The sequence below is a fragment of the Cervus elaphus genome, chromosome 17, assembly GCF_910594005.1.
Source record: "Cervus elaphus chromosome 17, mCerEla1.1, whole genome shotgun sequence".
NCBI lineage: Eukaryota > Metazoa > Chordata > Mammalia > Artiodactyla > Cervidae > Cervus > Cervus elaphus.
In genome coordinates this window covers 64,765,065-64,779,635 of record NC_057831.1, presented here as the reverse complement: position 1 = coordinate 64,779,635, position 14,571 = coordinate 64,765,065, and the positions used below count along the sequence as shown (strand labels likewise).

Below are 14,571 nucleotides of genomic sequence, written 5' to 3'. Positions count from 1 at the left end.
GGAGTCTCAGCGGCAGTAGCAGGAGTAGATGAACTGTGAGGAGAAAGTGCACCGCTTCAAAGCTGAGGACAAAGCCAGCATCCTCCAAGGATGCTGTTGTTTAGGGGAGATGAGAAAAGATCAAGAGAAACCAGAGCTGTTGGACAAGAAGGAAAGGATCCCGGAGACGCTGGGCTTCATAGACGCCTAGGACAGAGATGGCCCAAGGCTGCAGGGTGACGGGTAAGAAGAGGACGGGAAAACTGCAGGCTTTCTGTCGGGGTTCCAGGCGCCCTGCCCCAGGCTGTGCCCGCTGAGGTCTGCTCTGGGCTGGAGGCAGGGCAAACCCTGAAGCTCACCTCTCCCCCTCTCTTCTGCCAGGACACCCCCCCCCCCCCCAGACGTGGCCTGCTTTTGTTTCCTTTCCTGTGCCTTCCAGTGACTGCTTTCTTATATTTTGTCCAGAGTTTGTAGTTGTTACCTCTGGGAGAATCTGTCTGGTAGACGCTCCCATGGTCTTACCCCCGGCATTTGGAACGCTCTCATTGTCATAGCACTGTGCGGAGCGGCTCACACGCTGTGAAGAATACTTCCTTTCATTCTCAGGGTGGAATGCTAATATAAGCTTAAAACCCATTTTTAAGTGCTTCAAAACTTAGAGGCCTCTGAGCAGAGGCAGGGTGCTATAAAACCAGTGCTTTACTTGGGTTTATTGATTGATTACATTTAAACATTTTTATAACTTTATTGAAATATAATTTACATACCATACAATTCACCTGTTAAAAAGTGTGTAATTCAGTAATTTTTAATATATTTACAGGTAAGTTCAGTCATCACCATAGTCAATTTTTGAACATTTTCATTGCCTCAAGAAGAAACTTTCTTCTCTCTTAGCCGTCTGTCACCCTTCCATCGTTCTGTGTCCCCTCTGCCCCAGCTCTGAGCAACCACTAATCTACTATCTGTCTCTGTAGGTTTCCCCTTTCTGGACATTTCACATGACCACCTGTGGTTTTTGTGACTGACTTCTTTCACCCCACATAATATCTTCAGAGTTCATTCATGTTATTGTATGTATAAGTATTTCATTCCTTATGGCCAAATAATACTCTGTTGTGTGGATTTACCACATTTAAAAAATCTATCAATTGATGGACATGTTAGTTGTTTTCACCTTTTGACTATTATGAATAATGTTGCTCTGAACCTTCATGTACAAGTTTTTATGTGTACATGTTTTCATTTCTCTTAGGCTTATACCTAGAGGTACAATTTTTAAAAAATCACTTGTATGACATTAGGAAACTCAGCAATTTGTAACCATTTCTTAGTACTCTTTTGGCTGTTATGTAGGTAACCTTTAGAAAGTGGGTATTTTCTGGCACTGTCTTCAAAAGCATTCTTTTCATGTTCTGAACCAGATGATTTCATATAGATACATTAAGTAATCTCTGCCCAGATAAACATTTCCTGTTTTATAACTGAGATGTTTACTTTTGTAGTGAGCAATAATATCATTTTATATCTTTGTTTAAAAAACCTCACTAGATTCTGCTTGCTTTTAAGAATATTCTGTTTGACTTGAGTTTATGATTTGTGTTCTTTCAAAGTTTTGCAGTTATTTCCGGGTCTCTAAGAGATACTATAAATAGCAGGAGCTTTGGCTCCAAAAGGTGAAGAGATGGTAGAGAGAGGATTGTTGCCCAGGAAAAGGTGATGAGAGCCTTATGCTAACAAACAAGGCGAAGAGATGGTAGAGAGAGGATTGTTGCCCAGGAGAAGGTGGTGAGAGCCTTATGCTAACAAACAAGGCGAAAGATGGTAGAGAGAGGGTTGTTGCCCAGGAGAAGGTGGTGAGAGCCTTATGCTAACAAACAAGGCGAAGAGATGGTAGTGAGATGGTTGTTGCCCAGGTAAAGGTGGTAAAAGTCTTATGCTAACAAACACAGGTGTATGTGTCTCTCTAATTTTGTCTGGGCTTCTGGCATGCAATAAAGTCAAGATGGCAAGGAGATTTCTAAAGATAAGAGAGTTAGACTTTCTGAATAATTATTTCTGCAGCAGGCTATGGAAAAGAGCAATAGCAAATTGTTTTTCTTCTCAACTCTTAAACTGAAGTTGGGACTACAAAGGTTTTTTTCAGTTTAAGTTAGTCTAGTTTGGACTCTAATAAAGAGTCACATTTTTTTTAAAGGATTTGAAAATTGAAGAGAAAGGTATAATATTATACTTAGGTTTCTATTTCTTCATTTATAATCTAATATTGAAAGGGCTATATGACCTAGAAGAAGGAATCTAGAAAAAGTGGAATCCTAGAAGAACTCAGTACTAGAAGATTTGTGTTTAGCATCTTTCACTTACTACTTGTGTGACTTTTACATGCTTTACTTTCTCTGTGAGACAGAGAATATAATTTTTATTCATTTCATAGGATTGTTATGGAAGTCAAATGAAATCACTTCTGGTGAAAGTGTTTTTATATGTTACAGTATTGATTATGAGCATAAAATTGTTTTTTGCTTATGAATATTATTGTTATTAAAGAATTAGTTAATAGTTCTATTACACTCAATGGATGCCAACATCTGCTGGATCATAGAAAATACAAGAGAACTCCAGAAAAACACCTACTTCTGCTTCATTGATTACTAAGGCCTTTGACAGTATGGATCACAACAAACTGGAAAATTCTTAGAGAGATGGGAATACCAGACCACCTTACCTGCCTCCTGAGAAATCTGTATGTGGGTCAAGAAGCAAGAGTTAGAACCAAACATGGAACAATGGACTGGTTCCAAATTGGGAAATGAGTACATCAAGGCTGTCTATTGTCATCCTGCTTATTTAACTTATATGCAGAGTACATCATGAGAAACGCTGGGCTGGATGAAGCACAAGCTGGAATCAAGACTGCCAGGCAAAATATCAATAACCTCAGATATGCAGATGACACCACCCTTATGGCAGAAAATGAAGAGGAACTAAAGAGCCTACTGATATGGTGAAAGAGGAGAGTGAAAAAGCTGACTTAGAACTCAACATTCAAAAAACTAAGATCATGGCATCTGGTCCCATCACTTCATGACCAGTAGATGGGTAAACAGTCTTTATTTTTTGGGCTCTGAAATCACTGCAGATGGTGACTACAGCCATGAAATTAAAAGATGCTTGCTCCTTAGAAGAAAAGCTATGAACCAACCTAGACGGCATATTAAAACGCTGAGACATTAATTTACCAACAAAGGTCTGTTTAGTCAAAGCTATGGTTTTTCCAGTAGTCATGTATAGATGTGAGAGTTGGACCATAAAGAAGGATGAGTGCCAAAGAACTGATGCTTTTGAACTGTGGTGTTGGAGAAGACTCTTGAGAGTCCCTTGGACTGCAAGGAGATCAAACCAGTCAATCCGGAAGGAAATCTATCCTGAATATTCATTGGAAGGACTGATGCTGAAGCTGAAACTCCAATACTTTGGTCACCTGATGCAAAGAGTCAACTCATTAGAAAAGACCCTAATGCTGGGAAAAATTGACAGCAGGAAGAGGAGGGGACAACAGAGGACGAAATGGTTGGATGGCATCACTGACTCAATGGACATGAGTTTGAGCAAGCTCTGGGAGATGGTAATTGTCAGGGAAGCCTGGTGTGCTGCAGTCCATGGGGTGGCAAAGAGTCAGACACGACTGGGTGACTGAACAACTCTCAAAAATTGGCCAAAATTGTTCTTATCTCGTTGTAATTCCATAAGAACTGAAATCTGTGTATTACAACCATTATTTTAGTAATCTCATATTCCATAACCCCATAACCCTATAAGCAAGCCATTGATATAGGATAGTTTAATTGCCAATAAAGTATCTAGGAAGAAATAAAGTTTATAGACTGTTGGGTTTATGATATGATGCCAAGTTCCACTTGACTCTTCTGCTTAGGCCTGAGAGCTGCTTCCATTCCTCTCCTAAGAGCTTAAACTGGCAGTGGGCTGTGCTGCCACCACATGACTGCAGGAGTCAGCTTGCGCCTTGATAAAGCGTCTCGTATGTTACGTATGCAACACTTTAAGTAAAATTATATTGACATGTTGAGCGTCATTGAACAAGCATAAAATTGTAGGTATAATCTGATACCATTCATTCCTTGAAGAGGCATTTATTGAGTGACTGTTAAGTGCAAAGCAGGCTTCCCTGGTGACTCAGCCAGTAAAAAATCCTCCTGCAATGTGGGAGACCTGGGTTTGACCCCTGGTTTGGGAAGATCCTCTGGAGAAGGGTGTCCACTCCAATATTCTGGCCTGGAGAATTCCATGGACTGTATAGTCCATGGGGTTGCAAAGAATCGGATATGACTGAGCAACTTTCACTTTTGCTAAGTGCAAAGCAGTAACCTATGGGTTTTGGGCACAGTCCTAAATCAAGCTACCTCCATGGGGTTCCCACTTGGAAATTCAGTGAGGGAGGGGCACATAGAAAATCATTGCACATTTGATTAATTATCACAGAGGTAGCTCCTATGTGGGAAGAGACAGTTTCTTTGAGACAGAGTGTGAACCCAGCCTGTGAAGCCTTCCTTGATGAGGAAGCACTTTACCCATGACCTCAACTATGGGGATATTGGAGTAGGGGAGTGGAGTAATTGATCTGGTTGGGGCTGTTAAAAGGTCCCTTTGACACTTGTCTGGAGAAGAGGTTGAAGTGGGTAGAGTATGTGGCAGGGAGAAGAAATACAATTATTGCAAGAGTCCTGCAAACGTGGTGCTTTAGAATATGATCTACACTGATTTTTGCAAAATTTATTCATCTCAATTATATCACTAAAATTAAGGTCCAAAAAAATCTCCTTAAAATGCTCTTAACTTTTTCTTGCTAACAGTTGAAGACTTGGTTTCAAAGGTTTATCCATTCATCCACATCTAAAATAAACTGTTTTAGCCTTATGCTTAAGAAGAATAGCCTAAGGTTACCATCCTACTTTTCTCAAAACTACAAAAAACCTATGTGGGGCCTATTAATTTTTAATTTCTGTCACTCAGTGAAGAAGAGAGAAATTATCATGGTGGGAAGTATAAGAAATATAAGTAGTCTGTTTTTCTTGAATTCAAGTGACTATTCCTCTACAAGATTGGCTTTTCCTCTTCAAAAATTCTAGATGAGCTAGAGATCATTGGATTTAAATATAGTTTTTCTCTTACCAAATTTCTTAGCAGCTGTGGTTGTTACAAGAATTTGGAATGATGAGACTCTGAGCTTCGTAATGTACAATGTTGTGTTTTGAATATCATTTTAAAAGGGCAAACCTCTAAGATCCTTAGTTTTTGTTTGTTTGTTTGTTTTTTTCCCAGCAGAACCTTAAGATTTTCAATGCAGTTCTCAAACTTGAGAATATTTTTTCTTTAATTCCTCGGGTCTGAGGTTATGTATAATGTGTGATGTTTCGGAAAAGGCAGTCTAAAGTCTTGTATTCAGAGTGTAGTCAATGGACCAGCAGCATCAGCCTCACTTGGGAGTTTGTGTGAAATGCAAAATCTGGAATCCTGGGCCCCTCTCCAGACCTGTCAAATTTATTTTCAAACAAGCTCCCCAGGTCACTTCTGTGCTCCATCCAGTCTTTAATCCACTGTAGCCTTTTCCTCTCTCTTCTTTCCATACTACTGTGTCTGTTCTGCCCCAGGCCCCAGTGTCCTCCTGTTGAAAAGCAGCATTTGGAACCTGTGTGTGTTTGAGCAAGACTGTGGAGAGCCTCTGCCTTCTGTGTTTGTTTGCATCTGCTCACGATGAGCATGCTCAGTTTTGACAACTCCTTTCTTCTTGAAATGCTCTTCTGCTTTGCCTGGATATTATCATTTCTAATTTTCTATTTCTGTCTGCTCTTTCTCTGTGTCCTTAAGCTCATCTTTCTCTATGTGCTAGGTTGCTTCAGTCATGTCCAAATCTTTGCAACCTGTAGCCCACCAGGCTCCTCTGTCAGTAGGATGCTCCAGGCAAGAATACTGGGTTCTTCCCAGCCTGGGGATTGAACCCTCATCTCCGATGCCTCCTGCACTGGCAGGAGGGTTCTTTACCACTTGCACCACCTTTCTGTACCTAGCCAGAAATTGGGGAGTGTCTATCCTAGCTCTCTTCTCACTCTGCACCCATAATTCTCTAGACAGTATCATGCTCTCCCATGACTTCTTTCTTCATTCGTGCATTCAACAAGTGTTTATTGAGGCCTACAGTGGTGCCAAGCATTCTACTGTGTGCTTGAAATGTGGTCATGCATACTATACCTTCTTAACTTCGAGGAGGCAAACAAGAAACAGCCAATTTCACTCGAGTGTCTTAGTAATATAAGCAGAATGTGATCAGGGAACACAAAGAAGATACACATTTGTGGGGAAGTCTAGTAAGACCTTCTGGAGGAAATATTTAGATTGCTTTGGATTTAGATTTCTTTCCCCTGGTGTGTTTCATAGCATTTTACACTCAATGTATTCATAATAATTACAGTAACAAAAGTAAACTTCTACAATGTCTATGTTTCATTCTCTATTCTCTATTGTATCAGTCAGGGCAGGCTACTCTATGCTGTGTAACAAAAATAATCATAATACATTAGTGGTTTAACAACACTGAAAGTCAGTTTCCCGTTTGCAGCACATGCTTTACAAGATGACAGGGGGCTGCACTCATTCAGGGACTAAACTGATGGGCTAGCCGTCATCTTGAGCCTTGTGGTTATCGTGTCAGGGAGAAAGAAAAAGAGCCCGAGAGGTTCTTTTTAAAAAGTGTGTAATGTGGCATCATTAATTATAATCATAATGCAGTACATTAAACCCCCAGAACATACTCATCTTATAACTGGAGGTCTGGACACTTTGATTGGCATCAAAGATGTCAAGAGACAGGGAATGAGGCCAGAGAATGTAACCCCAGCATGTGTCCTAGTAGAATGGGAGAGAGTTGAAAATATTTGATAAATAACTTGAATGACAATCATCCCACCTCAGTAAATATCTTCATTTACCCATAACTCAAACTGGAAACCTTGAAGGGACCTCTGATACTTTTTGTTAAGTTCCTATAATTTTAGCTCTAAAAGCTCTCTCTTAAATGTTCCCCTTGCCCTCACTGCCTTTGCCTTGGCTCAGTCCATCTTTTTCCCTTGGACTGTTGCAGTAGCCTTCCAACTGTCTGCTAGACTTAGCCCCTTTCAAGTATCACTCTGTTGTCTGAGTGGTCATTTTAATACTCTACCCCATTTAAGACCCTTCAGAAGTTCTCTATCATGACAAGATCAACTCCAAAGTTTTAACAGGAATACCCTTCACAGTCTGGCTCCATTTCCTTTGCTCTTGCCAGTTCCCTCTGTGCTAGCCATGTTTAGTTACTTGCTCCTCAGCTTTTGTGTATTTTTCCCTTTGCTCTATCTAGAAAGTTCTCCATTCCTTAATGTGGGGAATTGTCTCCCCATAAATGCTTGGCTCAAATCTAGAAAATCCCTAGTTATCTTTTAAGATTCACATGGAGGATCATTATCACCTAAGATCTTTCCTAATTTTCTCTAATGGAATCTCAGCTTCTTCTCTAATTTTTGTCAACAGATTGTCATATGCATATCCTTCTCAAAGCATTTGTATCATGGTCTGTATTTTTACATACATACCTGTCTCCCTTAGCTAATCTGTAAACATCTTGATGAAAACCTCTAACTAAAGTTTGTAATTTGCTCTCAGCAGAGAGTAAATACATAGCTCCTGGAACATAGAAAATGCATGCTTGTGCTCAGTCCTTAAGTCCTGTCTGACTCCTAGAGACCCCATGGACTGTAGCCCACCAGGCTCCTCCATCTATAGGATTTCCCAGGCAAGAATACTGGAGTGGGTTGTCATTTCCTCCTCCAGGGGATCTTCCCAATCCAGGGATCAAGCCTACATCTCCTACATTGGCAGGCGGATTTTTTACTGCTGAGCCATAAATGTATTACCACATGCCTAGAAGTGTTAAAGCTGAAGCTCTGATACTTTGACCACTTGATGTGAAGAGCTGACTCTTTAGAAAAGACCCTGATGCTGGGAAAGATTGAAGGCAGGAGGAAAAAGGGACAACAGAGGATGAGACAGTTGGATGGCATCACCAACACAATGGAGATGAGTTTGAGAAAACTCTGGGAGATGATAGACAGGGAAGCCTGGCATGCTGCAGTCCATGGGGTCACAAAGAGTTGGACATGACTGGGTGACTGAACAATAAGAGATATAAAGATAAGGAGTTTATTTCAAACTCATAGGAAGATAAATTTCTTACATGCCTATGATGGTTGAGTTTTTTAACTTGTATACCTTGTCCAAAGTGAAAAGCATGTGTGACTGTCTGAGTATGGGTATATATCTTATCCCAACTCAATTTTTGGGCCAAGTTAATGTAAGCTTCAGTTTCCTTCTCTCTGAAACTTCATCAAGAAGGGTTAATTATAGCATCCGCATCATAGGATTGTTGGAAGACTAACTCGGCAGATTCTTACAGTAAAGACACTTAGTCTAGTGCCTGTGTTAGTTTTGTATTGCTGCTGTAATGTTAATGCTGTAACGAAGCTTAAAATAGCACAAATGTAGTAGTTTAGAGTTATAGAGACCAGAAGTCCAAAATAGGCCTCATGGGGTTAAAATTAAGGTGTTGGTAGGCGACTCTGGGGACCAGTCTGTTTTCTGCCTTTTCCAGCTTCTAGAGTCTTCCTACATTCCTTGGTTTGTGTCCCATCTTCAAAATGAGCAATGGCTCACTGAGCCTTTCTCACACTGTTATAGCTCTGACATGCACTTTCTTACCTTCTTCTGTTTGTAAGGACCCAGTGAGTACCTTGGGCTCACCTAGATAGCCTAGGATAATTTCTCCATCTCAGACTCCATAACTTACATTTGCAACCCCTTTTGCGATGTAAGGAGTGCGAAGTAACCTATGCCCAGCTTCTGGGACTTGGGATGTGGACATCTCTGGGGGAGCATTAATTTGGCTGCCACAGTGCTCAATCTGCTAGTTGTATTGATAAATGATTGGTAGCGCTTGGATTTTATTATTGAAATTGCAGACCATTTCTTAAACATTGTGCTTCCTAGGTGGCTTCGTGGTAAAGAATCCACTGCCAGTGCAGGAGACGCAGGTTTGATCCCTGAGTCCTAAAGATCCCCTGGAGGAGGAAATGGCAATCCACTCCCTTATTCTTGCCTGGAGAATCCCACAGACAGAGGAGCATAGCAGGCTATAGTCCATGGGGTTGCAACAATTTGGACATGACTGAGAGTCTGAACACTCATAAACATTGTTAAATAGAACTGTGTTATAGCTGAAACACTTTTGAAACATACAACCCTGATACAGTGTGGCCTTCTATTAATAACTTAGCATGAAAGGGCCAAGGTTATTTTACTCTAAAGTAGGGTTAAGTGATTCACTTTTGAAAATTTTCTTAGCCATTTTATTATGCTGGGTTACATTTAGAGTAAAAGGAAATTGGCATTTATTTATTAGTACCTTAAATAGATGGGGAAACAGTGGAAACAGTGTCAGACTTTATTTTTGGGGGCTCCAAAATCACTGCAGATGGTGATTGCAGCCATGAAATTAAAAGACGCTTACTCCTTGGAAGGAAAGTTATGACCAACCTAGACAGCATATTAAAAAGCAGAGACATTACGTTGTCCACAAAGGTCCGTCTAGTCAAGGCTATGGTTTTTCCAGTGGTCATGTATGGATGTGAGAGTTAGACTGTGAAGAAAGCTGAGTGCCGAAGAATTGATGCTTTTGAACTGTGGTGTTGGAGAAGACTCTTGAGAGTCCCTTGGACTGCAAGGAGATCCAACCAGTCCATCCTAAAGAAGATCAGTCCTGGGTGTTCATTGGAAGGACTGATGCTGAAGCTGAAACTCCAATACTTTGGCCACCTGATGTGAAGAGTTGACTCATTGGAAAAGACCCTGATGCTGGGAGTGATTGGGGGCAGGAGAAGAAGGGGCCAACAAGGGATGAGATGGCTGGATGGCATCACTGACTCAATGGACATGAATTTGAGTAAACTCCAGGAGTTGGTGATGGACAGGGAAGCCTGGCATGCTGCGATTCATGGGGTCGCAAAGAGTCGGACACACTGACTAACTGACCTTATAGCCCTAAGGGAGCTTCCCTAATATGTCACCTGGTTGAGAATCCGCCTGCAATGCGGGAGTCTCTGGTTCGATTCCTGGGTCGGGAAGATCCGCTGGAGAAGGGATAGGCTAGCCACTCCAGTACGCTTGGGCTTCCCTTGTGGCTCAGTTGGTAATGAATCCACCTGCAATGCAGGAGACCTGGGTTTGATCCCTAGATTGGGCAGATCCCCTGAAGGGAAGGCTTACCCACTCCAGTATCCTGGACTAGAGAATTGCATGGACTGTATAGTCCATGGGGTCGCGAAGAGTCGGACTCAACTGAGCACCTTTCACTTATAGCCCTAAAAAAGACTATTTTGCTTTTATTACTATCACTGTGCGGTAATGGCTAACAGTTGCTGAGAACTTACTGTGTGCCAGGAACTGTTCCAAGTGTTTATGTGTGTATTGACTAACACAGCCCACTGTGGGGAGGCACTTTTACTTTCCTTATTTTGCATCAGTTGAGAGTTTGCCCAGAGTTTCAGGGCTGGTGAGTACTAGCGATGGGATTTAAACTCAGGTGGTCAGGCTGTAGAACCTATACTTTTAAATAGAGCACTATAAAAATAGGACTATGGAGAAGGATGTGGCAACACTTGAAGAATGAAAACTGTACTCTGGGCTAATAACTCATAGCATTTTTATAGCTCATTGTGGTGTAGCTTGAGAGTGTTTAGTCTTATTGAATTCTATTTTTTGTGCTTTGAAAAAAAATGCATAATAGAGGGCCAACTATGAGTTGAGAGTTAGTCAGTTTCCAGAGATGTTTGAAAATATTGTCTGGTGAGTTCAGGCTTTTAAAGACAGGTCCTTTAAGTTTGTTGTCTCTGTCTGTTGTCTTTCTCTCAAAAATATAGTTTAAGGACATTAGGTGCGGCAACTATCAAATATCATGTGTTATCTTTTTTTTTTTTTCCTGCCAACTTGCTTTGATGTGGAGAGTTTAAGAGCCAAGAATCTGCCTTTTTTTTTTTTCCTTTAGAAAGTTGTTATTCAAGTCAGTGTTTCTTGAAAAAGTCAGTGTTTACAGGATATTTTAGAGCAAACATGCTATTAACACTTTCAATACTGTGGCTAGGTAAAAAACTTAAAGAAGATTAATAAGGCCAGTCATTACAAACAAAATGGTAAGAACAAGTGTTGAAGCATTTCGCATGATAAGGAACCTGACTTAAATGCATCACACAAGGATATGACTGAGGAACTGCATGTGTTCAGAGTGTGTTAACAAAGATGGATGCTGATCACAGGGTTAGTGCCATAAGTAAGTTAACTTTATGTACCTTACACATTCATTACAGCCACATTAGTGGAAATGACATGTGCAAGAACATCTCTTTATGCCAAAATTAGCAAAGAAGAGAGTAAACTAGTAAATTAAAAATAAAATTATATCTAATTAATAATTTTTTTGCATGAGTGTAATACGTATTTTATAGTGATCAAGTCTATTGTATACACTTTGATTTACGATAAATTCTAAATCACTTTGAAAATCAAACTCAATTAAATGAAGTCTTTTCTTTCCCCTACTGCATTTAATATTTACTCGTAATCACAGTTTGGGGAGTGTGTTACCTGCACCACATGGCCATGATTCAGCTTTTACACTCCACTGTTTTATTTAGACTCCTCTGGCAGATGAAACTGTTGACCTTAGTTAGCTAGAAAACAGCTGCTTTTCTATTTTGATTTGTAGTTAATGTTTTCCAAGTGTCAAGCACATGTAGAGAAATTTTTTCCATAGAATGACATTAAACATTTTATTTATATTTCTTTTATTTTTAATGGTCCATGAGCTGTTTGGAAAAGTGAGAGCCAATTAGAGCATTCACTGTAAATGCTTTTAGGGAAAAAAAACTCCCTTGGGTATATGTATAATGGATCAATATCACATTCATTTATTTTAGTGGTATACTCAATCAGAGTGCTGTATTCTGGAAACACTCTGTTGTCTATTTTGACTATGTTAAAAATACATGGTCTCTTTCAAAGTTTTCAGATTCTCTGCCTAAAGCCAATGCTAGAGGATTCCCAACAATCTTAGGTTGGGCTCTTTGTTTTGTTCATGAATAAATACCATGAGAAAGTGACCAGTTGATAATCTTACTTTAATGCCTGTTTCTTATAATCATGTTTTGTAGCTTCTGGTCAAAGACAAAGATGACTTAGTTTCTTTTAGTTTTGTTGGAATTACAGTTATTTTTTGGATTTCTATAAGTCTTGGTAAATTTAGAGCCCTCTTATTTTTACCATCTACTGTGTGTAGTTCACGGAAAGCTAGTGTCAACTGTGGAGAAACAGAAGGCTGGAGGTACGCTGGCGCTCCTGTCCTCTGCGGCAGGTAGAGGTGGAGAGCCGCATAAAATGATGTGTGCGAGCAGGAGGGACGCGCCAAGACCCCCACATTTTACTCGCGGCGAGTCCCAGGAGAGGTGGGCACCGGGAAGCCTCGGTAGAGGCTCTAGTTTCTAAACCTTTAGCTCTTGAGAAGCAATGTTCTCTTCACAGGGTTATGTGATTGATGGTAGAAGAGATCGTGGTTGTCCCAGTGATGTGGGTGGATTTGCTGGCCATCATCATCTTTCTCTTTGCTTGCCCAGTAGGGCAGCTCTAGAGTTTTCCTAATACATATATTTTTTAAATAAATACTTCTAATAATGCCTTAAAATATCTTTTTTTGATCTTTCAGGAACATTAAAAAAGGCCAATTTTAAATCAAATGGGAGTGAACCTTTGGTCACTGATAGTAAAGTCCACATGTCTGATGTTATTATTCTGAATACAGTTCGTAATGAGAGCACTGTGACATCTGATGCCCATCCCACCCAACACATTCCAGCCTGGACCATGGATGCTTCTCTCCCAGCAGACCACAATCACAGGAACACAGGTAAGTCTGAAGGTGTCAATGCCTGGGCCCTTTAACGTCTGTGGAATCCACAGGTAGATTTTTTAAGCATGGCGACTGATGCTCTTAATTCACAGTACCTTACTGGTCACACAGGAAAAGCTCTGCGCCCTTGTCTGGGAAGCATAGCTGAGTGTCCTGTTTCTCAATATGAAATACCATCAGTTCAGCCATCCAGACAGGGGACAGAAGTAAGAAATAAAAATGTACCAGTGCCATTCAATGTTTTTGAAGCATAAAAATTTATGCTGCTTACATTAGTATAATGGTGTTGATTTTGTGGTGGTTCACCTCTGAATGTTTGTGCCTCTGCTTTAAAGTTTTAGGTTACTTATTTTAAGATGGTTAAATTAATAAGTAAATCAAGTTACTTATTTTGTTATTGGTACCTTGTGGCAGGTAGCCCAATTGTATGGTTCAAGGTATTTTCACTGTCAACATCTTTGCCATCTTAGACATCTTTGCTACAAACATTTCTGCCTCCTAATTAACTGGTTGTAAGTTAATTTTGTCATAAAAGATAAAACAATGAAAAATAAAGGACATTTTAAAGGATTTAATGAAACAAGAAATTAACAAAATTTTTAAAAATATATGGCTAAATACAAAATTTTTGAATACGTTTGAAATATGTGTAGATTCATGGTGACGCAGCACAAATAACTGATTTTGTGAGTTGTACCTGGTCTTCAAAGTCTTCTGTTTATAGTATTTTTACACACTTATTTTTTTTGGCATGATCATTTCTCCTCACTTGGCTTTGGGCTTTTCCTTTTTTGCTAAAATTTGTCCCTTCGTTAACAGAGGCATCAGTCTCCAAATCCTAGGATGCATATTTGTAACTGAGTTCTGTATTGCATTGTGAAAGTCTTCTACACTGTTGTGTGTTCTTGGCATATTGCCACATGTTTGTTGATAGACTTTCTGAAGTTCTATGGAAAATGTGGGTTCAACTCTGCACCACTGAGGTCCTCAGCCTCCTTCTCCTCCAGTGTAGTATGTTTCAAAATAAGAAACCATCTTGAAGCAAATTATTGTCATCTCTCAGCTCATAAAGCTATCAATATCATCTCTAGCTGAAAGAAATGCTAACACATTTCACCTCATTGAAAGCAAATTGTCAGGCCCCAAATTGTCAACCATTAGTTTATCTTTCATTGCAAAATTGCCACACAGACGGTTAGTTACATGGTGAAAATGTCTGTGACGGAGATACTTATAGTGAGAATACCAGGCACACAGTTTTGTAATCGAATGCCAAGGAATTTGAGGGTTATCCCCTCATTTGTTTTCCAGGTGTCTATATGTTCATTCTTGTTTTCCTGTTTTCTCGGCTGTGAGATTTGTTTTACTTATTGACTGATGAATAATCACACCTTGAGCAAAATGGCATGTGCAAAACTTTTATTTGAGGGCAAATGGAGGTATTTTTCAACTATTCCAGAAAAAGATCTGGAAGAGAGAGGGAAAACAGAAAGTGTAGAGTTGGGTCTTAGATGGTGGCAGATGATATGCTC

General features: G+C 40.0%; 1 protein-coding gene across 7 annotated transcripts in view; it reads left to right on the top strand.

The window, feature by feature from the left end:
* The window catches only part of CORIN (corin, serine peptidase), a 263,611-nt gene that overhangs the window by 45,213 nt on the left and 203,827 nt on the right, over window positions 1-14,571 (top strand). For 5 of the 7 annotated variants that reach the window (XM_043870984.1, XM_043870981.1, XM_043870985.1 and 2 more), the window contains exon 3: window positions 12,836-13,036. In XM_043870984.1, the coding sequence (XP_043726919.1) occupies window positions 12,836-13,036 (201 nt within the window). The remainder of the gene's footprint in view (window positions 1-12,835; window positions 13,037-14,571) is intronic. The other 2 variants (XM_043870982.1, XM_043870986.1) reach the window with 1 other exon arrangement.